Below are 23,189 nucleotides of genomic sequence, written 5' to 3'. Positions count from 1 at the left end.
AACTATCAATGATTTTCATCTCTTTTAGTTGTTTTCTTAGCCTAAGAATTTTATTCGAATTTGCTCTTGTCCTCAAAGGGTTAATGAATCAATGAATTAATTTAAAAAGAAAAAAAAAACATCAAAGAAACAAAAATTTTATAAGAAAAAGAATTTTTTCTCCGCGTGGGAGATTAAGTATAATTATACCTGTAGAAGAGAACTAAACTCACATAAAAGAAAATATTATAGCTATATGTACCTCCTTGCTTTTCCCTCTTATGTGAAGGAATACCGACTAATTGGAAAATTTCTCTCACTCAACTTCTACACATCCCCCATTGATGGGAATTGCAAAAAGGACCCAATTAAATGAATATAAACGCAGACAAAAGAAATAGTTTCAATGACTTTCGAGACCTTTCTCATGTCTCCTCTCAACTTTGCTCTCCAGAGCCACAAAAAAATTATTCTGAATTAAAAAAAATGTATGAAAACTTTAAATCAATTTAACGATTTTTATTAAAAATCAGTGCAGTAGATTTTTTTGCAATAAAAATAAAAACGTTTGGGTTTGATGCGTTTGCGCTAAAATTACATTGTCTTCAAGTCTTTATTGGTTTAAAACAAATAAATTCCCGGAATATTTTGTTGTTGTTGTAGGCGGAGTATTTCATTCACAAAAGGACAGCAAAAACAGAAAAATCGAAATTAATTACCGTAAATAATTAATCAAGTGTTTTGGAACAAAAACATTCATCGGAAATGGGTTAAACTCTGTTAAACTACATAAAACTTTAAACTCTGGGTGGATTAAAGTTTTGAGTGAATAATAATGAATTAATTTAGTTAACCCATTTATGACAAAAAAAATCAATTAAAGGTGCAAGAATATTTTTTCTAAGTTCTTTTTGGAGTATTTTACTTTATTATTTCTTTATCTTTACGAAAAAAATATGAGATTTCCAAAAATGAATTTTTATTTTCATTTTTCATGACGGTAATGGGTTAACAAAATAAAAGAATATAAAAGAATGATTTTTTTCTAAATTATTAAAATTTATTTTTTTTTAGAATAAAGAAAATCTTTAGAATTATGTTTATTTACTTCAACCCCCTTTCCCGCTCTGTAAAAAAAATCTCTTCATTTTTATTACACTGCTGGAAACTTCTCTTAAATTACTTAAAATGCTTTGAATTTTATTTAAAAAATCATATTTTTTTATGGAAAAAAGGCTAAACCGAAAGTTCTTTATACATTGCCAAAGACAATAAAAGCCATTCGAGTTAAAATCGTAAACTTTCCGAAGATTGACAACACTTTGCGAATTGAAAGTTCCCTCATGTTGTGTTTTTTTTGTCCAAAGAGGGCGCTTTGAATTAACATTCAGATCCGGCAAAAATTCAATGAATGTGAATCTGGCTTTTCAAGATAATATTTTGGGGATAATTTTCTCATGAAGCTCCACCAACAAATGAGCTCAAATTGAGAGAATTATTGAATCTTAAAAAAAAAATGTTCTCGCGCATATCTAACAAAACTCTCGCCAAGGTAGCCGTCTATGGGGCTTTTGGGTCAATCAGTGCGGTATTCTACATGCGATGGAGTATAGAACGTAAAATCAGAGGCCAGGAATTCTACAAGGAAGCCCTCAATTTGCTCAAACAGCACAAAGGTAGGAAAATTTTCTTTGAAATCTTTCTAAAATTTTTGAATTTCAAAATAAAATTCTTTTCTCTAAAAAAATATTAAAAAAAAAAAGGAGCTGAAACCGTTCTGGGTAATCCAATTTCGGAGAGTGGCTTCGACTTGAGCGACAAGACGAATAAATGCAATTCCAATGAAGCTCACTTTGAGGTATCAGTCCGGGGACCTAAAGACAGAGGCACGTACTTCTTCTGGGCACGACGTGAAGAACCAAAACCATGGGAAGTCTACAGAGCAGAGTTAGAATTGAAATCAAAACCTGATCAGAGATTAATTCTTGTTCAGAGCTCAGAAAGTTGAGATTTTTGTGATCTTTTTGCACCGTTTTACTTCTAGAATTAATTTAGAAATTAATTAAAATGTAAATATGAGTTGATTAATAAATTTTTATAATCAAAAATTAAATAATTGTTCGGAATTTTTCAATTAAAAATCCGTTTGAAAGTTTAAAAAGAAAAACAAAGTCCTAAACGTTAAAAATATCAAACGTTTAAAGTTAGTTTGAAGTGTTTTTAATTTCTAACGTTAGAAATTTTTGGATAACATTTTTTAACGCCTGCTAAGGTTAGAAAATTTTGAATATAAAATTTCAAACGTTAGAAATTTCAGAAATAAGGTTCTTGAAAAATAGAATAATAAAAAAAAACTTGCTAATTTTTTATCTCTCAATTTTTATTTAATATTTGTAATCATAAGTTTCCACTTTGTTTCTTGGTTGTATAATTCAATATTTTTTTGTTTATCTCTTATACTGGGGGCAATTTTACACGAAATATCAATTTCAGAATAGAAAAATAAGAATGTTAAGATAAAACAATTGAGCGTGTGCATAGAAGGATGACCCACGGCGTCCACTTTGGGGTGTTTCCTAATAATTCTTAAGCCTTCAACATTAAATATTTTTTTTCTTGTTTAACTCTTCTTAAAGGATCTCTCTCTCTCTCTTAATTTTTTTCTTCTTCACCAATGATGAAATATTTTTTTTACCAATGAAATATATTTCTCTCTTCTCTTATTTTCTTATTTTTTATACAAATGATTGCTCTCCACATTAATGCAATAAAAAATCGCAAAAAAGAATCTTTCTCTCAAAAAGGATTGTGTGTGATCATTACAAGTTTTTTTTGGGAAAAGAGAGATTTTTTATTCTTTTTCAAAACTCATTTAACACGAAAGGAATGGAACATCGAACAGAAATACTCTTGTGTGAAGGTTCTTCATTTTTTCTTCATCTTGTTTCCCGAATTTCCCAAAATATTTATTACTGCACTCTGTTGCGCCATCTTGTTCAACTTTTCCGTTTTTTTTCTTCCTCTTTTCTTCTTTTTTTTTGTTTTGTATCTAAAGAATCAATTTAAAGTCTCTTATAGTAGCACACAGATGGATTTCTTTTTCTGTTTCTGCTTCTTTTCCGGTGATTTTTTGTTTATTTGTCGTACTAAGTCGTAAAATATCTGAAAAGAAAGCCCAAAGAAGACGGCCATTTTAGTAAATTTAAATTTCTAACGTATAAAAAACGTTTAAGTAAAGAAAAAACTTACCTCGTTTACATTAACTTTAGCTTTGGCTGACGTCTCCATAAATGCACAATTGAATTGGCTGGCGAGACCTTTACCCAATTCCTTTCCGACAACTCTCTCATCCTCCAGATCACATTTATTGCCCACGAGTACCATGGGGACGTCATCGGTGTCCTTAACTCGCAATATTTGCTCCCGCAAGTCCTGCAGGTCATTGAATGTGGATTGGGCTGTGATGGAGTAGACCAAGACAAAGCCCTGGCCATTCTTCATGTACAAATCCCTCATGGCGGTAAATTGTTCCGTTCCGGCGGTATCGAGAATCTCCAGCATGCACTGCTGTGCATCCACCTCCACTTGCTTCCTGTAGCTATCCTCAATTGTTGGATCATACTTCTCCACGAAGATTCCCTGGACAAACTGCACCGTGAGCGCACTTTTGCCCACACCACCGCTCCCCAGCACCACAATCTTGTACTCACGCATCCTCCTCCGCCTCAGTGTGTGTGTGTTGTCTAATTTTCCTTCCCGGACAGCCTCTTTCGGGGGGTCCCCTCTTCCTCTCTTTGCACGAAAAACAATCAACCAAAACCAAACTAAAATCGAGCAAAAGGAAAGAAGAAAAAAAACGGGAGAATGAAGATTTTCTAGAGATTTTTTAGGGTAGTATGAGTAGCTTGTTGCACCACCCTCCCCTAAATTATGTAGGTGCATCCAACAAGTCTCTCTCCCCTTTTTTTCATCATTTATTTGAGTCACATCAGCACACACCCACTTCACACCAAAGCACACAACACCCACACATACACACAGAACCCAAACAAAATGTCAAGTCGTCCCCTCTTGCCCAGAGATTCAACTCTATCCATCTACAAACCTAAAGCCCAATCTAAACTCATTGAGCACAATCAGCACAATACATGTACACAGCCCCCCAATGATATCTCATTTTCTCAGAATTTTTTTTCCCGCATAGTCATGCGGAAGTGCCCGCAACATTTTTTTTTCTTCAGCTTTTGGTTGCCGCGTGACTCATCCTGTGGGGTTGCCCCGGATGCACAACTCCCCGATACCCCCAACCACTGCACCACACAACCATCAGCAGCAACAGCAGCAAGAAAAAATTACCTCTGGATAACAACAGCCAATCAACCTAGTGGTGCGGGTTCCTGCCTCGCATACCCCGGACCCTACACGCTGTACAACAGCCTCAACACACGGATATACCTCACACCCCGTTGCACCCTCTTTGGACACACTCTCTGGCGCCCCAGCACTACCCCAGATGGAACACAACAATTCGCCTTTGTCGGTGTACCCCCAAATTGCCCTTTTTTCTTCACCTGTGGCGTGGCAAAATGCTTCGCTTTGTAGCTTTTAAAACAATAAAGTTATACCTATATGTATGTATATTACCTCTACACTACTCACTATGTATGATGTACTCACACGGCGTCCTCTGGTGTAACTTTGCACCAAACACTTCTCTTCCACTACACTTTGTCACTTCTTTTGTTGGGCTAAATTACGACACGTAACCGAATTTTTTACACGCGTAGAAAAATATGTAATTTTCTACCTCTGGAACTTTTGGCTTGAACTCAATTTAAATTACATTTAAATGAAGTACAAATGAAGAAGAAGAAAGCTTTTTAATTGGATGATTAATTTGAATAGAGCGATTTCATTGGCTATTGATGAGGTTCTACGTCACAAAGTGGTAGGATCTTATAGTGCAAAGTTGATTTGAACAGTGGATAAATTTTTAGTTTATTAAGTCATTAAAAAACATTAAAATAATTCTCTCCCAGATACAACTTCCGCCGGATAAAGAAACTCTTTAAAAAAATCATAAAAAAATTTATTCTTGAATTTTTTATTTAAAAATAAACATTTAGAATTTTCTTTTATAAAATTTATCAATTAAATCCTGACACATTTTCTTTGGAATCCCCTCGGCTTCTTGAATGTCTCTTTTGAGCATTTTATAGGTCTCCTCTTCGTAGTTTTTGTAGGCTTCGGGTAAACCAACTTCATTGTAGAGTTGCTTAACCCTCGCAACAGACTCTGCGTCTTCCTTCCCATAAGATTCCTTCAGAATGTTCTTTTGTGCTCTATTGGCACGATTGAGGAACGTCACGACAAGCCAGGTGCACTTCCCATCTTCAATGTCAGTTCCAATCTTCCCCGTTACCTTTGGGTCCCCGTAGCAGTCCAAGAAGTCATCTTGAATTTGCAGGAAAATTCCTATTTCGTAGAGGATCTTTTTGGCCCCTTCACATTCCCAATCTTCTTTTCCCGCCAAAAGTTTGGCCAATTTAATTGGCGTATAAATTGAATAATCAGCCGTTTTGTGGATTGCAATTTTCCGGAATTGCTTCATTGTGGGATATTAAGTTAAACAGGTGCACAATATTTACATAACAGGTATACTCTTAAAAAACAAATTTTCCGCTGCGACAGTTTAATGAAAAATATTCTAATCCGTTATGGATATAATATGTTAGGTAAATGTTTTTAAAAATCTCACGAAAGTCATCAACCCTTGCCTCAAAAAAGTTCTTTTTATGTTTTGTTTTTATTATTTTCCGTTATGAGGTATTAGCTATGTTTCATTCATTTTTTAGTTGCTTGTATTAATTTTTTTTTTTCAAATATTTTCGCTGAGTTTTTTTTTTGGAAGACCTGAAAACAAACAATATGGGCTAATGGGCCTTATTCAGCGACCAAGAAACCCTTGAAATTCGCTTGAAATTTTAAAATTTCAGTACAAAATTCAAAGATTTCAAGGGTTTCTTGGTCGCTGAATTAGGCCCAATGTCGAGGTTTTACGATCCTTTTAAACCTCAATTAAAAACGAATTTTGAAATAAATGCAATTCTGTCTCATAAGGAAATAATTAGGACATTCCTTGTAGAGATCTGTCGTTAAAATCGTTTTCTTAGGGTATAAAAGTATCTTTATATTTCAGGGCTTTCCCTTAAAAGAGAAAAGTGCTATGTTTTAAATATTCTACGTTACAAATTCCAAATTCTATAAGTTCCATGAGTTTAAAGTTTAGTCAAAGTCTTTAACCCTTGCTCTTCAGGTGCGCAATCATAAGTAAATCACCTAGACAGAAATTAATCCATTAACCTCTTGTTATTTTCATTTTATAAACATAAAAATAGAAATTAAAAAAATACTAAAAAAAATATTCTTCATGAAATGACACTCAAAAGTGCAATGAAATAGCAACTCTTAAACATTTTTTTAGTACCTCTTTCCTGTTCATTTAGGTTGTATATAAGCCTGAGTGTTGCGTGTTCTTTTCGCAGTTTATCTCTGAATTTCATTAAAGTCAAGATTTGCAAAAATGTTTTCATTGAGAAATATCTTTGTGAGGAATTTGATAAGGAACAAAAGTATTTGTGGTTCAACAATTAATCTCAAGAGGAACTTCTTTTCAGCTAAATCACCAATCCGTGCAGGAAATATGGATAAACTGATCATGTCGCATTATCCGAGTTAGTTTTTGGGATTCTTTTCTAATTCTTGAAAGAATTGTGAAGAAAAAAATTATTGTTTTTTTTGTAGATTTTGTGGAGGAAATGAAAAATTTAGTCAAGAATTTCGATCAATTTGGTGCAGGAAAACACATTGAGAAGGTGAGATAATAATCCATTTAAAACCAAGTCTCGCTTAAATATCTTAAGCCAGGTTTAAGAATCTTAAATGAGGCTTAAGCTTATTAACTACAGTTTCTTATATCCATTGAACATTCTTTGTAATAGGTTCTAAACTACAATGCATCTGGTGGTAAGAAAAATCGTGCAAGAATGGTTGTAGCAGCATTTGAGGAGATTGCCCCAGATCATAGGCTAACGGAGGAGAATTTTCTCCTTTCAATCTACTTAGGATGGTGCCTTGAAGTGGTGAGAACTTAAAGAGGAACAAAGCTGTTTCTTTTAGAATTTCCTTTAATTTTAGAATTTTATTCTCTTTACATTAGTACCATGCAACTGTTTTAATGTTGGATGATATAATGGATGGGAGTAAGACACGAAGAGGACAAGCATGCTGGTATTTACATCCTGATGTCCGGTTTAGGGCCATCAATGACGCCGTGATCCTCGATGCAGCAATTTACAATTTTCTGCATAAACACTTCAATTCTCTGCAATGCTACGGAAGGATCATCGAAACATTCCACAAGAATGCCTTTCTGCTCAACATGGGTCAATTCATGGACTTATCAGCAGAACAACAGGACGCCATGACGTTCACAATGGATCAATTCCGAAAGACTGTAATCCACAAGACAGCTCATCACTCCTTCTATGTACCAATTGAACTAGCCTACAACCTAGCAGAACAAACCGATATGCAAACTCTACATGCAGCCCGAGAGATTCTCTACGAAATGGGAATTTTCTTCCAGATTCAAGATGACTTCTTGGACTGCTACGGGGATCCAAAGGTAACGGGGAAGATTGGAACTGATATTGAAGATGGGAAGTGCACCTGGCTCATCGTGACGTTCCTCAATCGTGCTAATAGTGCACAAAAGGACATTCTAAAGGAGTCTTATGGGAAGGAAGACGCAGAATCCGTTGCGATGGTTAAACAACTCTACAATCAAGTTGGTTTACCCGATGCCTACAAGAACTACGAAGAGGAGACTTACAAAAGGATCAAAAAGGACATTCAAGAAGCCGAGGGGATTCCTAAAAAAATTTGCCATCGTTTAATGGATAAACTTTATGGGAGAAAAGTTTAATAAAAAAAAGTTTTATAGAAGGTAATAAAGAATTTTTGCAAAGTAGATCGTTATCATGGTAATAATAGCCTTATCATAAATTTTAAGAATGCTCATAAGATCCTAACACAAATGTTTAAAAATAAAAAGAAAATAATGGCGCCGTAATAAAGTTTTGAACAAAAAAGTCTACCTTCTGACGGCGTAGTTATTCTTTCCCTTTGAATTTAAAATGTAGTAGGGGTCTCTTGGGGTGTACTACAACGTAAAAGGATGAGTTGTTTACGAGAATTCATTTTCAAATATCTTACACAACACGAATAAATAAAAAAGCATAACCTCAAATGCCAACTGAGAAAAATCCTAATTTTTGTTTTGGATTTCCGTTGATTTTCACTTAAATTACACTTTCACTGTTTACCTTTCATCCTAATTTGTGTTTTTAACAACAAATTAAACTTTATCAACGTGATTAACACGATTAACAATAAGAAAACTGAGGAAAAATAAGACAGTAAAAACGCACAGGATAGATGCTAGAAATACGAATGAATTTTCTCCTAGGCAGTCAGTGCTGCCATCTTCGCCACAATTTGAATTTCTTCCGAGATGTGTAAGTTTTTTTTTAACGTTTTTAATCACCTTGTTTGCCTTTTTCGTCTAAATAATTTATTAAATACGTTAAAAATCTTGTAAAACATACAGAAATGATATAAAAAGATAAAAGAATAATTTCATTATTTTAGATTTCTTTAATTTGATACAAAAAATGTTAAATCCGTTAAATCTTAATGATTATGCGTGATTTTAGTGATCACCAGAAAGGCCGGAAGGACAACAAAGCCGCAACAACAAACCTTAATAAATAAAAAAGAAATACTTCCGGGAACGCCGTGAGAGGTTTTTCCACCCAATTGGCACGCTTCGCTACGAGATCGTCTAGACGCCGTCGCAGAGACACCGTCAGAATTTATTTATAGCCACGATCGCTTTCTCTCAAAATTTTCTTCTGGGCTTTTCCCATCACGCTGTAGGCATATATTTTTCAGCGGAAGTTTGTTCTTTTTGGTGCTCCACACACATCCGCAGTGCCCCAAAGAAAAAAGAGAATCCACAACAGGGAAATAGGAAGCGTAGAAATTAGGATTTGCAAGGGGCCCTCAGAGGCCAATGGACCTTAGGTGAGTTGCTATGGAGGCTCCCCACGTGACCCCCACACAAAATATTTCGGGTTACTCATCACGAAATGCTTGGTGCCAAAGAAAAGGAATTTAGGTTCTCTGTAGTAGCATCATTGAGGGCTTTCCCGGTTAATCACCAGATGATGCGAATTATTTAAGTAATTGAAGGAAAAATCTTGTTGATTTTTAAATTAATTCTTTATGATCTTCTGGCTTTATTTTGTGATTAGATTCTGGTAGCATTGCCACAGTTATTAAATTTCTTTGCAAAAATCAATTGAAATAACAAAATCTTCCAATTTAGCAATAATTAAGAATGTTTTTGATTTTTTTTGGGATTCTTCTCTAAATAATTCGTTAAATCGATTAAATCTGTTAATTTTTTTTATAAGAAAAATCCCAATTTTCATTAATTTAAAAATTATGTCCGTTTGGGAGCCCCATCCTACTTGTAGAAATTTAATTTAGGGGTAGTTGGGGGTGTATGAAAATCCAGTCAACGGGCACACGCATGCGCCCCATTTATGGGGAATACGAAGCGCCACCGCCTGTCAGTTTGGCGAGGCGTCGCGACGTCGCTGGGTGTTGTGCCCGTGTTTTCTCGCGTGCTTATTTATTTCCGTGGCGCTTTGGGGCCCTTTGTGGCGCGATGAGCGCCGCTTGGCGGTGACACGGTCGATGACGGGCAAAGAGGGCGCCGGGGGCGCCATTGATGATCTTTCAGGTGTCACAGGGCCCGAGAAGGGGAGAGACTGTGACAATTGCGTGGGTTTGAGCGAGAAGGAGAGTGACCAAGTAGCAGCAGAGTGGGAGAAGCGGGAGGTGAGTACAATCAACCCTTATCTCTCTTCTCTCTGTATGTGACGATGACGGGGGTTGCACAGAGGTCGCATGCATGCAGAGGGTTCTCTTCAAAAGGAAATGTAATATGTATCTAAATGCTTTGAAAATCTCTCCGTTTGCGCAATTATTTTTTGCAGTCTATTTCGCGGAAGCGCGACACAGATAGCGTCAGGTCGCGCCTTTTCCGCCGTCGTGCGGGTGGCTCGTGCGTGAGCGCGAGCGTTAGTGGCGTATGGCAGACAACGCTAGGCGTCACAACAGCTATGACAACGGCTGCAGCGGCCGTAAGCCTCGAGGGTGTGGGCCCCGAGGCACCACCACCCCCAATGACCAGTGAAGATGGTGCTCAGGCTGCACCGAAAGGTGCACCCAAACGCCCGGTGCGACGCTCAGGGAAACCACCCCCGGATCGTCCTGTGCGTGCACTCTTCTGCCTCGGACTAAAGAATCCAATTCGGAAGCTCTGCATTGATATCGTTGAATGGAAGTTAGTAAAAAAAATTCAAATAAATTTAAAATTCAAATTTAAACGGAAACTCTTTAAAAATTATCTTTAGGCCCTTTGAGTACCTAATTCTGCTGACAATCTTTGCCAATTGTGTGGCTCTGGCCGTTTACACACCGTACCCCAATTCGGATTCAAATACCACAAATGCAGCTCTCGAGAAGATTGAGTACGTCTTCCTGGTGATCTTTACGGCAGAATGTGTGATGAAGTTGATTGCATATGGATTCCTCCTGCATCCCGGTGCATACTTGAGGAATGGATGGAATTTGCTGGATTTTACCATTGTTGTCATTGGTATGATAAGTACAGCTCTGTCGAATCTCATGAAGGAGGGCTTCGACGTGAAAGCCCTACGAGCATTTCGTGTCCTCAGGCCACTCAGACTTGTCTCCGGTGTCCCAAGTCTGCAGGTTGTTCTCAATTCAATCCTCCGTGCTATGATCCCATTGCTACACATTGCCCTGCTCGTGCTATTCGTGATCATCATCTATGCCATCGTCGGTTTGGAGCTCTTCAGTGGGAAAATGCACAAAACATGCTTCGACAACAGCACTGGCTTACCCATGGATGATCCCCATCCATGTGGTGAAGATGGCTTCAGATGCGAGAGTATTGGGCTTGTTTGCAGGTGAGTTATAAACCCGGGCTCAAAGAATCAAAATTTCAACTTAAATTGATAATTTCCAATTTATTCTTCCAGATATTACTGGGAAGGACCAAATTCTGGCATAACAAACTTCGATAATTTCGGTCTGGCAATGCTGACTGTCTTCCAGTGCGTCACCTTGGAAGGCTGGACAGATGTGATGTATGACATTGAGGATGCCATGGGGAATACGTGGCAGTGGGCATACTTCATCAGTATGGTCATCTTGGGTGCATTCTTTGTCATGAATCTCATTCTCGGTGTGTTGAGTGGTGAATTCAGTAAGGAACGTACAAAGGCCAAGAATCGCGGTGACTTCCAAAAATTGCGGGAAAAGCAACAAATTGAGGATGATCTCAAGGGATACCTAGACTGGATAACTCAGGCTGAAGATATTGAACCAGAAGCTGAATCATCCATGATTCATGCAGATGGGGGTATTAAGGTAAAAGATTTTGATTTTGTTTTTTTTTCCGGTCATCGCCAGGGGTAGAAAATTTCGTCCAAATGAAAGTCGTACTTCCCAAAGCTTTCAACCCCTATGCGGGCCTTCCTCAGTGGTCGTTAACAGATTATTTGGACATGTCTAACGTCACTGAATTCAACATTACAATATAACATCGCGAGGGAGATCTTTGATTTTATGGGGGCGCTTATTCTCGATTTAAATTGAATTTTTCTAATTTTTATGGTAATTCTCTTTCTTTGGCGGAGTTATTTTTATCCTACTTACTTTGATAATTAATTCACAAATCAATAAAAACGTGGAGCAACCTATTTCACAACTTATCTCATGTCGCTAAACTCTTTTTCTTCTAAACTAACCTAACCACCCTGAAGTTATCGTCCTAAGAATTTGAATCTTGAACAGATTTCAAATTCAAACGATTTATAACGGACTTCCAAAAAAAATTCATTTAACAGACAAAAGGAGGGGAACCAGGAGGTGCTCCTTTGGACTCAACAGAGCAACTTGGTGAGGAAGTGGATGCAAAGCAAGAATCATGGATGCGAAAGAGGAAAAAAAGTTTAGAACGTGTAAATAGGCGTCTAAGGAGAGCCTGTAGGAAGGCAGTTAAATCTCAAGCCTTCTACTGGCTCATTATTGTTCTTGTTTTCCTCAATACGGGTGTCCTTGCCACAGAACACTACAACCAGCCACCATGGTTGGATGACTTCCAAGGTAAAGCTCTCTGCAGTCAATTTGTTTTTCAAACAGATTTTGAATTTTCTTATCGGCTTTTCCACAGAGGTCACGAATATGTTCTTCGTGGCGCTTTTCACAATGGAGATGGTCTTGAAGATGTACAGCTTAGGCTTCCAGGGCTACTTTGTGTCGCTGTTCAATCGCTTTGATTGCTTCGTGGTGATTGGGAGTATTGGTGAGATGGTCCTAACCAATACGCACGTTATGCCACCATTGGGTGTCTCCGTGCTGCGATGCGTTCGACTGTTGCGCGTGTTCAAAGTTACAAAATACTGGCGTGCCCTTTCGAATCTCGTAGCATCGCTCCTGAACTCCATTCAGTCAATTGCAAGTCTCCTGTTGCTACTCTTCCTCTTCATTGTGATCTTTGCCCTGCTGGGGATGCAGGTGTTTGGAGGGAAGTTTAACTTTGACAACACCGTTGATAAGCCACGATCCAACTTCGACAGCTTCTGGCAGAGTTTGCTGACTGTCTTCCAAATCCTAACGGGTGAGGATTGGAATATGGTCATGTACGATGGGATTAAAGCCTATGGCGGAGTAGCTTCGATAGGCATCATGGCTTGTATCTACTTTATCATTCTCTTCATTTGCGGCAATTGTGAGTTGAAAGCGTAAAGATCTCAAGAGATCAAAGAGGGGGAAGATTGATTCTTCTTGATTTTGATTTAGATATTCTACTGAACGTCTTCTTGGCCATTGCTGTGGACAACTTGGCTGATGCGGATTCATTGACAACAATTGAAAAGGAAGAAGGTGCCGAGGAGGGAGAAGAAGCCAAAGTACCCAATACCAAACCCTCACGCAGCCCATCACCGATCCTTGATGATCTAGGAGATCTTGGCGATGAATTTGATGTGACTGAGAATTTGTGAGTAAAAAGATTCTTTTACTTTTGTATCAAACTCCATTAATTTGTTGTTGTTGTTGTCTATAGCTCCGAGCATGAGGAAGAGACAATCAGTGAGACACGCATAAGGCTACAGGAGGAGGAGGAATTCGAAGAGGAGGAAGAAGGTAAGGGGTTTGTGTCTGTGTGAGAGAGATGCCTGATGATGGGGATGTAAAAAAAAATTGCTGGCCCCCACCACACGCGCGGGTCTCGCTTTAGGGCGCCCCCCGCTAAATTATCATTTCTCTCTCTTAATCTGTCTTACGCCGGCCACAGAAGAGGAGGTAACGCATGAGGTAACAGCAAGGCCCAGGAGACTGTCTGATGTGAGCATTAAGAAGGTCAAGAAGGCCATTCCACGGGGAAAAGCCTTCTTCCTTATTCCCCATACAAACAGGTAATGCCAGGTGCTGTGTTCAACGTCACGGTGGCACACCGGCCTAACCCATTATACATAGAAGTGTGCCTAGGTCATCTGAACCAAACAAAAATTCACATACGAATTATCATTTTAAAATTCGGCCTGAAATTCTGGTTAAACAACGATCAAATTGATTTGAATTGGTTAACTATCGTATTTAGGTTAACTGATTAACTAAAGATTAACCAGATGAACCAGGCCCTATTTTAAAAATTAAAATTGACCCTAACTTAATTAATTCTTGATTGGTTTTCTTTATTGGTTTTTAAACAAAAATCATTTAAAATTTATTAACAAATTTCATAAAATATTTGTAAAAAAAAACATTTTTTTATTGCAAAAATTGGCTTTTAGCATAAATTTATTTAAAAAAAAAAAAAACCGTTAACTTCCCAAAATACTGGAGAAGGTGCAATAGATCTACATTCTAGGCTACCTAGAACCCCTGACTGGGGCACACTTTCTACAAAAGAAAAGAAAAAGAAAAGAATTTTAGGGTGGCTAACTGTGCCATGGAGGGTGGGTGCCATTGTGTGTGTGTGGGGGTGTTCAATTGGCTTCGTTCTCGTGGTTTCTCTCTCGCGTGCAAAAAGTTCTCTCTTTTCTCTTTTGCAAAACTTTTTTGTTATAATCAAAGAGATATTCCTGTCACTATCGCCCAAATGCTCCACTAGGTGGCGATGAGGATCTTGCAATGGTGTCGGCCCGTCCACGCCGAATGTCTGAACTCAATCAAATGCCTAATCAAAAGCAACCAATACCGCCGGCTTCATCTTTCTTCGTCTTTTCGCAGACCAGCAGGTGATCTCGCCCACAAAAGCCACGCATTCTCTCTACTAACATTAACATATGGACGTTATTTATTTTGAGTTTTTTTTTATAAACTAATGGCTCCCACACTAACTCCATGTTGCCCTCTGTGCTGTATCTGTTGTGACGCCATCTTGTTTTCTTGCCAAAGATGTTCTTTGCTAATGTTTTACTTTCATCCCCATTTAGATTTCGCGTATTCTGCCATTGGCTCTGCAATCACAGCCATTTTGGGAATATTATCTTGGCATGCATCATGTTCTCATCCGCCATGTTGGCTGCTGAAGATCCCCTAAATGCTGGAAGTGAACGCAATCAAATTCTAAATCATTTTGACTACTTCTTCACGGCTGTCTTCACAATTGAGCTTCTACTGAAACTCATCTCGTACGGTTTTATCTTCCACAAGGGTGCTTTTTGCCGTTCAGCCTTCAATCTGTTGGATCTTCTTGTTGTCTGTGTCTCACTCATATCCATCTTCTTCAGGTAAGATCAAAAATAGGTTTGTTTAAAAAAAATAAAAGGACGCCATTGATGTAAATCTTTTAATTAAAACAGCTCTGGCGCCATTTCTGTCGTGAAGATTCTTCGAGTTTTGCGTGTTCTACGTCCCTTGAGGGCCATCAATCGGGCTAAAGGACTCAAGGTAGGTGTCCCTCTATGCTAACATTGGGTGTTTATATAATGCCTTTTGGCGCGCTCCTTGAAACACCTCCTGTACCGCGCGCCCGCGATGTGGGACAAGATGGCGGTTTAACCGTCATCTTCTTACCACCTTCAAAGTAATCGCCTTGTCCGCTCTTCTAGCACGTCGTACAATGCGTTATCGTAGCCGTTAAGACAATCGGGAATATAGTTCTCGTGACATGTCTCCTCCAGTTCATGTTCGCTGTCATTGGCGTACAATTGTTCAAGGTAGGCACACACGAGCCGATCCCTGCATTTTGTGTGTGCGTGTGTGTGTGTTTTTTCTCTCTCTCTCTCTGACTCTCCCGGGACTAATTAATCTGGTTGCGCCATCTTGCAAAAATGGCCACCTGTGTGTCCCATGTCTCCTCTTTTGCTCTTTTTTCTCCATCAAACCCCCAAATGCAATTTTGTTTTCACAACGAGCACCAATTATTTATGCTGGAATTGCCTAAAGTCCCCCTCTAGTCCTCTTGTGCTGTGTGGCTAAAAAAACAATAATCCCTTACATATTCCTCCTAATAATAAAGCCTATTCATATTGTTATGAAAGTTTTCCTTTTTTTTCTATTTCTAAAGTATATATTTTGCTACTTGAGTAAAGCTAGAGTTTTTATGCTTCTGCTAATTTATTTTATCATAGAGAGTTGAAGCTATAGAGAAATTAATTTGAAGATTAAGAAAAACGTTAGAAAAAACGGTTGAAATTCAAATTTTGAATAATAACATTCAGGGAAGGAAGACAGTGTAATGAAGGGATATAGGAGGTACAGGACGATCTGAGAGGTGATTACAGGCAATTGCAGCAGAGTACCCGCAGGTTACTCGGTTCACGCACGCAAGAAGCAAATAATAAAGAAAAATGAAAACAAAACTGAGAAGACAGTGTAAATACCCGAAGCTTGATGTGCTAATGGCGCCATCTTGGAATGAAGGTGCTCTGTTTCTCACACACACACACATTTATATATATTCTTCCCGCGCGATTTGGGAGGCAAGATGAAAAAAAAATAACAAAATAAAACACCTCTCTCGCTCAAAATGTCTCTATCTCTCTCTCATCTCTATTCTCTCTCTCCCGCTCATGCATTGCTCATGTGCCGACATCTGACGTTTCCCCCTTGGAATCCATCATGGCGGTACAACCATGACATCTCACGCGCCAAAAAAAATAAAATTCACACATTCATTTTATTTTTGGCACCGAAACACCATAAACACTCTACACACGCAATTTTTTTGTATACCCCATTTTTTTGTTTTTTGTTTTCAAAATGGCTCCTTTCCCATGGACAAAAATAAATAAACGCAATCTTAAAAAAAAAAACAAAATGCAATCACACGAAAAACAAATGAAAAAAACAAGCGCAGTATGTGGTGAAATGTGTAATTGTTGCAATTAAAACAATCGGCAACATAATGCTGGTCACATATTTGCTGCAATTCATGTTCGCCGTGATTGGAGTTCAACTTTTCAAGGTAACCCTACTTTTCACAAACTCACTCTAATTAATAAATCGATGTTTTTGTTTAATCCTTTGCGTCTGTCGCTGTTTAGTCAGTGTTTACCAGAAAAAAATCAAAATGTCTTCTCATTTTCCAAAGCAAATTCTCTCTCTTTCTCTCTCTTTGTCAATTGGGTCAAGCTGAGCGAAATCTTTTTTTAACAAGAAAAATGTGTTTTTTTTTAAATTGTCTTTAATTCGTTAAATGTATAATGGAAAAACACAAATAAACATTTTCATTTATATAGCATCTCATTGACACATACACAAATCATTTTCGCAATCATTGTATGAAGAAGTTGTGAATATAGTCACATTGTGCTAGTTGGGATAGATTTAGTCAACAAATATTGGTCACAATGAGAACAAAATGTGACGGAGTTTTAATTTTATTTCTTTTTGTGAATTTTTAAAGAACTTAAAAAGTTCTTCTGGGATATATTTTCTTTAAAATTCTTTAAAGAGCTTTTGTGAGATAATTTGATTTTTTCTAAAGAATTTTTGTGCTAGTTGGGATTTTTTTCTTATTTAGTATTTTGATTGATTTCTAAACGAACTCAATAAACGCAAATTTTGCTTTAGAATTATTTTATTCCAACAATATTGTGCTTGTTGGAATAAACAACAAGCATTCATTACATCCTGTAATGAAACAGGATGTGTTCATTACGGATTTATTTTGGTCATTGCAATAAATTTTGAAGATCTTTTGCTCTTTCTTTGTCATTAAGAGTATTAAAATAAATTATTCTTTTTGATTTATTTATTTTACTTTCCAAGAACCAATAACGTTCTTCTTCGGAGAATTATTTTGTTTAAGAAATCTCTCAGTGTATTATATAGAAATTCTTTTAGAATTTTTTAGAACTGTCTTCGAAATCAAGAAAAATCATTTTAAGGATTATCAACAAAAGGAATGGGATTCTTCTACGTGTATTTACTACCAAAACTATATATCTATGAATTTCTAGAATTTGCTTTTTTTTTATTTTGGCGCTACGTCCCATATAAGAACAGGGCCGGCCACCCTATATGATGTTGTTGTTCTCCTTGCGGAGAAGTAGTGGGCGGCCTTGCTAGATACTACCACGTGTGGGCCATTTTACGCATAGGAGTGTATCAATCTCCTGATCCAACCGGTCAACGTGATCTAATTGCACGTTGGCGGATGGGGCGCGTTGCCGGGTTCTGTATTCGAACCGGCGACCTTTGGATGCGCAATCAAGCGCTCTATCCACTGCACCCCAGGCCCACTAGAATTTGCTTTGTGCTACAGAAAAAAAAACTGATGCTGTACAAAGTAAAAAAGCTACCAAAGACGATCCGCGGGAAGTTCATCGGCTGTAGATTTACGCTGAGTGTCTGTTGCATGTCGCATGCCGTTGCCCCGCCCAGCTCTCTTCCCTGCCAAAGAATCCCTTCTAATTATTTAATTAATTATTTATCACAGGGAAAATTCAATCGTTGCTCCGACGGCTCAAAAACCATTGAATCTGAATGCCACGGGACGTATCTTGTCTTTGAGAATGGGAATGTCGATAAGCCCGTACTGCAGGAGAGAAGTTGGTCAAGGAATCGTTTTCACTTTGACGATGTCTCCAAAGCCATGTTAACACTCTTCACGGTGTCCACGTTTGAAGGATGGCCAGGGTAATGAAATTTGAATTAAAAAAAAGTTCCGTTGAATATTTTAAAAAATCGAGATGATCCAAGCCAAAGGAAGACTTTTTTTCAAAATTTATTCCTCCGCAGTCTTCTCTACGTGTCAATCGATTCAAATGAGGAGGATTTTGGACCAATACACAACTTCCGTCCAATCGTGGCAGCATACTACATAATCTACATCATTATTATTGCATTCTTCATGGTTAACATCTTCGTGGGTTTCGTTATTGTCACCTTTCAAAATGAGGGTGAGCAGGAGTACAAGAATTGCGACTTGGACAAAAATCAGCGGAATTGCATTGAATTTGCATTGAAAGCCAAACCCGTTAGAAGATATATACCGAAACATCGGATTCAGTACAAAGTTTGGTGGTTTGTTACATCGCAACCCTTTGAGTACACCATCTTCATTCTCATCATGATCAACACCATAACGCTCGCAATGAAATTCTACCGACAACCTGATCTCTATACGGAAATTCTCGATGTTGCCAATATGGTCTTTACGGCTGTTTTTGCATTGGAGTTTGTCTTCAAATTAGCTGCCTTCAGATTTAAGGTTAGTGAAGGAAGACGTCTTAGTTTGAAGCTTCTGATCTGTGGGAACTTCCTCAAGACTTTGTTCTCATTGAAAATGAATGAATAAAAAACAAATAATTTCAGAATTACTTTGGAGATGCATGGAACGTCTTTGACTTCATTATCGTCCTTGGGAGTTTCATTGACATTGTTTACTCGGAAGTTAATGTAAGGCAAGGTGTTAAGGTCAGTGTAAGAGGCTGAACCCATAATTCTTATCCAAAAAACAAAGAGTTGCGTTTTTTACTTACTAACACGTGTGTTCAGCTTTCCTCCACTAACCTACAACACAAGCAAACAGTATAAAGGATTAAATTTTCTTTTGAATTTTTTTGACGTCTAACGGCCATTTTGTTTTCTCTTCCAGCCCGGTTCGAGCATAATTTCGATAAATTTCTTCAGATTATTTCGTGTAATGCGCCTCGTGAAGCTGTTAGCACGTGGCGAGGGCATACGAACACTTCTGTGGACATTTATAAAATCCTTTCAGGCACTCCCGTATGTTGCCTTGCTCATTGTAATGCTGTTCTTCATTTATGCCGTAATCGGGATGCAGGTGTTCGGGAAGATTGCATTGGATAGTGAAACATCCATTCATCGGAATAACAATTTCCAAACTTTCCCCCAAGCTGTTTTAGTTCTCTTTAGATCAGCCACGGGTGAGGCATGGCAGGACATCATGATGGACTGCAGCTCACGCCCCGGGGAGGTTAATTGTGACGATAGGTCAGATGATAGAGGTTCCAAGGAGGGATGTGGATCCAGTATTGCTTTTCCATACTTTATCTCTTTCTACGTACTCTGCTCGTTTTTGGTAAATTTATTTGAATTTCTGTTGTTCTTTTTTTCGCAATGACGCAAGCCTTAGGCATGGGTTGTACTCGCGGGTAATGTTTTATTATTCAATTAATTTTCTACTTCTTTCTTTTATCTGTTTCTATTCTTATAGCGATTCTTTAATTTCTTTCACAAATATTATTTTTCTTTCACTCAAAAATTCTTTAAGCGTCTTAACGGTTTTTTATTCAAATTTCCAATAACCTGTACAGTACAACCTGAAGTTTGCGTCAAGTTAACAAATGAGAAAATAATTTTAAAATTCAAATTGCAACGGATTATAACCTAATTTACATTTTTTAGATTATTAATCTATTCGTGGCCGTTATTATGGACAATTTTGACTATTTAACACGCGATTGGTCTATTCTGGGACCCCATCATTTGGATGAATTCATAAGGCTGTGGAGCGAATACGATCCAGATGCAAAAGGTCGCATAAAGCATTTGGATGTCGTAACGTTACTCAGGAAGATAAGCCCACCACTTGGTTTTGGTAAGCTCTGCCCCCATCGTGTTGCCTGCAAGCGTCTCGTCAGTATGAATATGCCGCTAAATAGTGATGGGACGGTGCTGTTTAACGCCACGTTGTTTGCCGTTGTGCGGACATCGCTGAAAATTAAAACGGAGGGCAATATTGATGAGGCAAATGCCGAACTGAGGGCAACCATTAAACAAATATGGAAGCGCACAAGCCCAAAATTGTTGGATCAAGTTGTCCCACCACCTGGGGTGGAGGATGAGGTGACAGTGGGAAAATTCTATGCCACTTTCCTCATTCAGGACTACTTTAGGCGTTTCAAGAAGCGCAAAGAGCAGGAACAGAGAGATGGTGATCGTGATCACAATGCCACCATGACACTACAAGCTGGCCTACGGACACTCCATGAAGCTGGACCTGAACTCAAGAGAGCCATCTCGGGGAATCTCGATGAATTGGCTGAAGAACCAGAACCAATGCATCGGGTAAGCTTAAGGACTAATTAAGAAAGACGAACTATTAATTATTCTAACCTCAAATTTCAGCGCAATCACTCTCTCTTTGGGACTGTTTGGTCGTCCATAAGACGACGCTCGGGGGCGCCTCCGGTGCGAAAAATTCCGGATAGTACGGCAACAACAAATGGTCTCAATCACGTGCAGCGTCCACCACCAGCACCAGAACCCCAGGAATCTGTGGAGCAATTCCACATGAGACCCCTTCTTATTGCCAACACCCCCACGTGAGTATCCTCCTCCCCTTTTCGTCTCAAAAAAGAATCCTAAAATGTGAGATCTGAGATGTGAATGCGATGTGAATGAACTTTATTTTCATACCACCACAAAAACTTATCCCACTTTTCCGCCATCTTGTCCCAGGAACACAGAGACGCCGTGGATGCCAACCCGCCATTATGTGGGTAAGACGTTGCGTCTTGGCGCCATTTTTTTTCTTCTTTTGACTTCATTGCCATAAACCTTTCCAAAATCCCACTAACTCTTAAACTTCCTGTGTGTCTGTTGGCTTTACGAGTGGTTTTGAATATTTTAAGACAAGTTAATAAAATGAGGTTAATACTCTTTTCAAAAATTAATCTTGCACTGAAGGTACAATTTTGAAATTTAACTGAATAAGAAGAAAATGTCTTTCAAAGAACAGCTCTGATTGACTGAAAAAAAAAAATGATCAACGAATTTTAATGGTCTACTATTGGTTTGTCCAATATTTATCCGGATATCTAACCTAACCTAATCTATCAAATCTTAGGTTAGAAATCCGTGTAAATATTGGACAAACCAATATTTAGCTTATGGCTTGGATCGTCATTGCAAGGGCTTGTTTTTGTAGAGTAAAATAAAAAAAAAGATTTTGAAATGAGTTTTATTTTGGGAAATGATTTTTTGTGGTTTGCCCCGTTGACAATGATAACACAAAAACGCCCCCCAACAGGCAACCGATGATCGCAGAAGATCCAGCCACACCGATTTTATTACCCGTACAGACACGAGCACCACCACCACCGGAACGACTGAGGCGGATAGCGAGTGGCCTCAAATTGGCAAATCAAACAATGTTTGTTGCGGGATTTGCACCTGAGGCCATTGAGATGCATACAATGCCGCACGATCACCTGCCGAATCATAGGGCATCATTCCATGGACGAGGTGCTGCGTCGTCCATTAATTTTCTTTCTCTTTGTTGCTTTTTTCTCTTTTCCGCATGTTTGTCGTGACGCCATTTTTCCGTTATAATTTAAAAAATAAAACTGAATTTTTAACATTGCCTTCCTAGCCACGAGTGAGCTAAACGGAAGTGCTACAGCTGAGAGACTCGTCCACTCAACACCAGGATCCCCACAGGAGCGTCGAATGGGTTCAACAGAGGTCATTGGATCTGCTGAGAGTCTTGTCGGCAGAGTGAGTAAAATGGCGGCAGTTTGGACGCCATTTTGAACTACATTTTGAACGTTATTTTAAACTCTTTCACAACGTCTTCCTTCGCAGGTGCTAGTGGAACAGGGTCTTGGGAAGTACTGCGATGCCGATTTCGTACGATACACATCCCGTGAAATGCAAGAGGCGCTGGAAATGACAAAGGAGGAAATGGATTATGCAGCTCATGAACTCCTACAGCGTAACCCCAAGCGCCCCGATGCTCCTTTATAGCGTTTTATTGCACCTACACCCCTTCCAGAAACCAAGTGCCTGAGGCCCAGCGGCTTTCTGGGCCACATCCCCTCAATTCCTGCTGCTGATTTGACAGCAATTTAAACAAAAAAAGAAATGAAAATTAAAGGATTTGATTGAGACTCTGTGAGATTTTTTTTTCATTATATTGTTGTTAAAGATTTTTAAAGAAATATAAGAAACTCTCTCTTCTTTATATTTGAAGTTAAAAGCCATCCTAAAAGATAAATTTTCTTTTTTCCAAGAACAATTTCTCAGAGATCTCATTCAAGCTCCTTTTCGTAGTGCGTCAGAGAAGCCATTAAAAAAAATAAAAGTCAATTTTGCAGCCCTCCCTGTAACCCCTTGAAACCAAAAAAGAAAAATCGGCAGGAGTGTGCCAAAGGCGCCAAAAAATGTGTCAAAAAATGAAGATTTAAAAAAATGTGGATTTTAGAGGATTTGGGCCAAAGTATAAGACAATTTTGTACCCTTCCCCGCCCCTCCCCCAAAACTTTCGCGTTTTTAACAGACACAGACGGAGATGTTTTAGATTAATAGAAAAATCTTTACTATATAAATTAATACAACCAAAAAGAAAATTGTAGAATTCTGGTGTATATTTATGAGAGGAGGTTAAAATTAATATTAAACAAATGAAAAAGATAATGAAAACAATGTGTCAATCGTGTGAAAATACAAAATGTGTCGAAAAGAAAATTTGCAAAGAAAAATTTGTTTCATTTCAAAGGATTTTATTTTTGCAGAAAAGAAGTTTATTCGCTTTTATATGGGATGCTCAGCGGAAGGAGGAAATT

At 38.2% G+C, this 23,189-nt stretch overlaps 5 protein-coding genes across 17 annotated transcripts; 3 read left to right on the top strand and 2 right to left on the bottom strand.

The window, feature by feature from the left end:
* The first annotated feature begins 1,340 nt into the window (after positions 1-1,340).
* On the top strand, positions 1,341-2,095 carry LOC129793768 (uncharacterized). Its single transcript, XM_055834076.1, has 2 exons — positions 1,341-1,655; positions 1,743-2,095. Exons 1-2 carry the CDS (start codon positions 1,496-1,498, stop codon positions 1,985-1,987), a joined length of 405 nt encoding a protein of 134 aa, XP_055690051.1. The 5' UTR covers positions 1,341-1,495; the 3' UTR covers positions 1,988-2,095.
* Positions 2,096-2,338: 243 nt separating this feature from the next.
* LOC129793767 (ras-related protein Rap1) lies at positions 2,339-4,692 on the bottom strand. Of its 3 annotated transcripts, none has more exons than XM_055834075.1 (3): positions 4,624-4,692; positions 3,229-3,803; positions 2,339-3,141 (listed from the first exon to the last, which is right to left on the bottom strand). In XM_055834075.1, exons 2-3 carry the CDS (start codon positions 3,691-3,693, stop codon positions 3,052-3,054), a joined length of 555 nt encoding a protein of 184 aa, XP_055690050.1. In that variant the 5' UTR covers positions 3,694-3,803; positions 4,624-4,692; the 3' UTR covers positions 2,339-3,051. The 3 variants fall into 3 exon arrangements, with proteins under 3 accessions (XP_055690050.1, XP_055690047.1, XP_055690048.1); XM_055834072.1 differs by having other exon boundaries at positions 4,336-4,649; XM_055834073.1 differs by having other exon boundaries at positions 4,551-4,647.
* Positions 4,693-4,710: 18 nt separating this feature from the next.
* LOC129793045 (farnesyl pyrophosphate synthase-like) lies at positions 4,711-5,590 on the bottom strand. The gene is made up of 2 exons (XM_055832591.1): positions 5,143-5,590; positions 4,711-4,727 (listed from the first exon to the last, which is right to left on the bottom strand). The coding sequence occupies exons 1-2, from the start codon at positions 5,588-5,590 to the stop codon at positions 4,711-4,713; spliced, it is 465 nt and encodes a 154-aa protein (XP_055688566.1).
* A 1,036-nt stretch (positions 5,591-6,626) lies between these two features.
* Positions 6,627-8,136, top strand: LOC129793766 (farnesyl pyrophosphate synthase-like). Its single transcript, XM_055834071.1, has 4 exons — positions 6,627-6,713; positions 6,784-6,854; positions 6,981-7,121; positions 7,199-8,136. Exons 1-4 carry the CDS (start codon positions 6,683-6,685, stop codon positions 7,964-7,966), a joined length of 1,011 nt encoding a protein of 336 aa, XP_055690046.1. The 5' UTR covers positions 6,627-6,682; the 3' UTR covers positions 7,967-8,136.
* Positions 8,137-9,522: 1,386 nt separating this feature from the next.
* Positions 9,523-23,105, top strand: LOC129793763 (muscle calcium channel subunit alpha-1). Of its 11 annotated transcripts, none has more exons than XM_055834051.1 (21): positions 9,523-9,948; positions 10,107-10,456; positions 10,527-11,105; positions 11,178-11,568; positions 12,048-12,306; positions 12,374-12,931; positions 13,003-13,201; positions 13,268-13,347; positions 13,499-13,619; positions 14,643-14,939; positions 15,012-15,099; positions 15,261-15,368; positions 18,095-18,294; positions 18,397-18,868; positions 18,973-19,074; positions 19,256-19,702; positions 20,029-20,691; positions 20,752-20,948; positions 21,085-21,125; positions 21,998-22,122; positions 22,210-23,105. In XM_055834051.1, the coding sequence occupies exons 1-21, from the start codon at positions 9,805-9,807 to the stop codon at positions 22,369-22,371; spliced, it is 5,583 nt and encodes a 1,860-aa protein (XP_055690026.1). In that variant the 5' UTR covers positions 9,523-9,804; the 3' UTR covers positions 22,372-23,105. The 11 variants fall into 11 exon arrangements, with proteins under 11 accessions (XP_055690026.1, XP_055690018.1, XP_055690017.1 ...); XM_055834043.1 differs by lacking the exons at positions 13,499-13,619; positions 15,261-15,368; positions 21,085-21,125 and adding exons at positions 14,318-14,444; positions 16,511-16,618; positions 21,656-21,870 and having other exon boundaries at positions 9,524-9,948; positions 18,973-19,056; XM_055834042.1 differs by lacking the exons at positions 13,499-13,619; positions 21,085-21,125 and adding exons at positions 14,318-14,444; positions 21,656-21,870 and having other exon boundaries at positions 9,524-9,948; positions 18,973-19,056.
* Positions 23,106-23,189: the final 84 nt, after the last annotated feature.

Source organism: Lutzomyia longipalpis, chromosome 3 (assembly GCF_024334085.1).
Source record: "Lutzomyia longipalpis isolate SR_M1_2022 chromosome 3, ASM2433408v1".
Taxonomy (NCBI): domain Eukaryota; kingdom Metazoa; phylum Arthropoda; class Insecta; order Diptera; family Psychodidae; genus Lutzomyia; species Lutzomyia longipalpis.
Note: the sequence above shows the minus strand (reverse complement) of the source record. Positions and strands in the feature narration are given on the sequence as shown.

Coding starts and splice junctions, on each gene's coding strand:
- LOC129793763 (XM_055834039.1), top strand. CDS start 9,805: ATGACGGGCAAAGAGGGCGCCGGGGGCGCCATTGATGATCTTTCAGGT. Junction 16,619..18,094: donor TTGGAGTTCAACTTTTCAAG/GTAACCCTACTT, acceptor TATTTATCACAG/GGAAAATTCAATCGTTGCTC. Junction 18,295..18,396: donor ACGTTTGAAGGATGGCCAGG/GTAATGAAATTT, acceptor ATTCCTCCGCAG/TCTTCTCTACGTGTCAATCG.
- LOC129793768 (XM_055834076.1), top strand. CDS start 1,496: ATGTTCTCGCGCATATCTAACAAAACTCTCGCCAAGGTAGCCGTCTAT. Junction 1,656..1,742: donor TTTGCTCAAACAGCACAAAG/GTAGGAAAATTT, acceptor AAAAAAAAAAAG/GAGCTGAAACCGTTCTGGGT.
- LOC129793766 (XM_055834071.1), top strand. CDS start 6,683: ATGGATAAACTGATCATGTCGCATTATCCGA. Junction 6,714..6,783: donor GATCATGTCGCATTATCCGA/GTTAGTTTTTGG, acceptor TTTTTTTTGTAG/ATTTTGTGGAGGAAATGAAA. Junction 6,855..6,980: donor CAGGAAAACACATTGAGAAG/GTGAGATAATAA, acceptor TCTTTGTAATAG/GTTCTAAACTACAATGCATC.
- LOC129793045 (XM_055832591.1), bottom strand. CDS start 5,590: ATGAAGCAATTCCGGAAAATTGCAATCCACAAAACGGCTGATTATTCA.
- LOC129793767 (XM_055834075.1), bottom strand. CDS start 3,693: ATGCGTGAGTACAAGATTGTGGTGCTGGGGAGCGGTGGTGTGGGCAAA. Junction 3,142..3,228: donor CTAAAGTTAATGTAAACGAG/GTAAGTTTTTTC, acceptor CTTTCTTTTCAG/ATATTTTACGACTTAGTACG.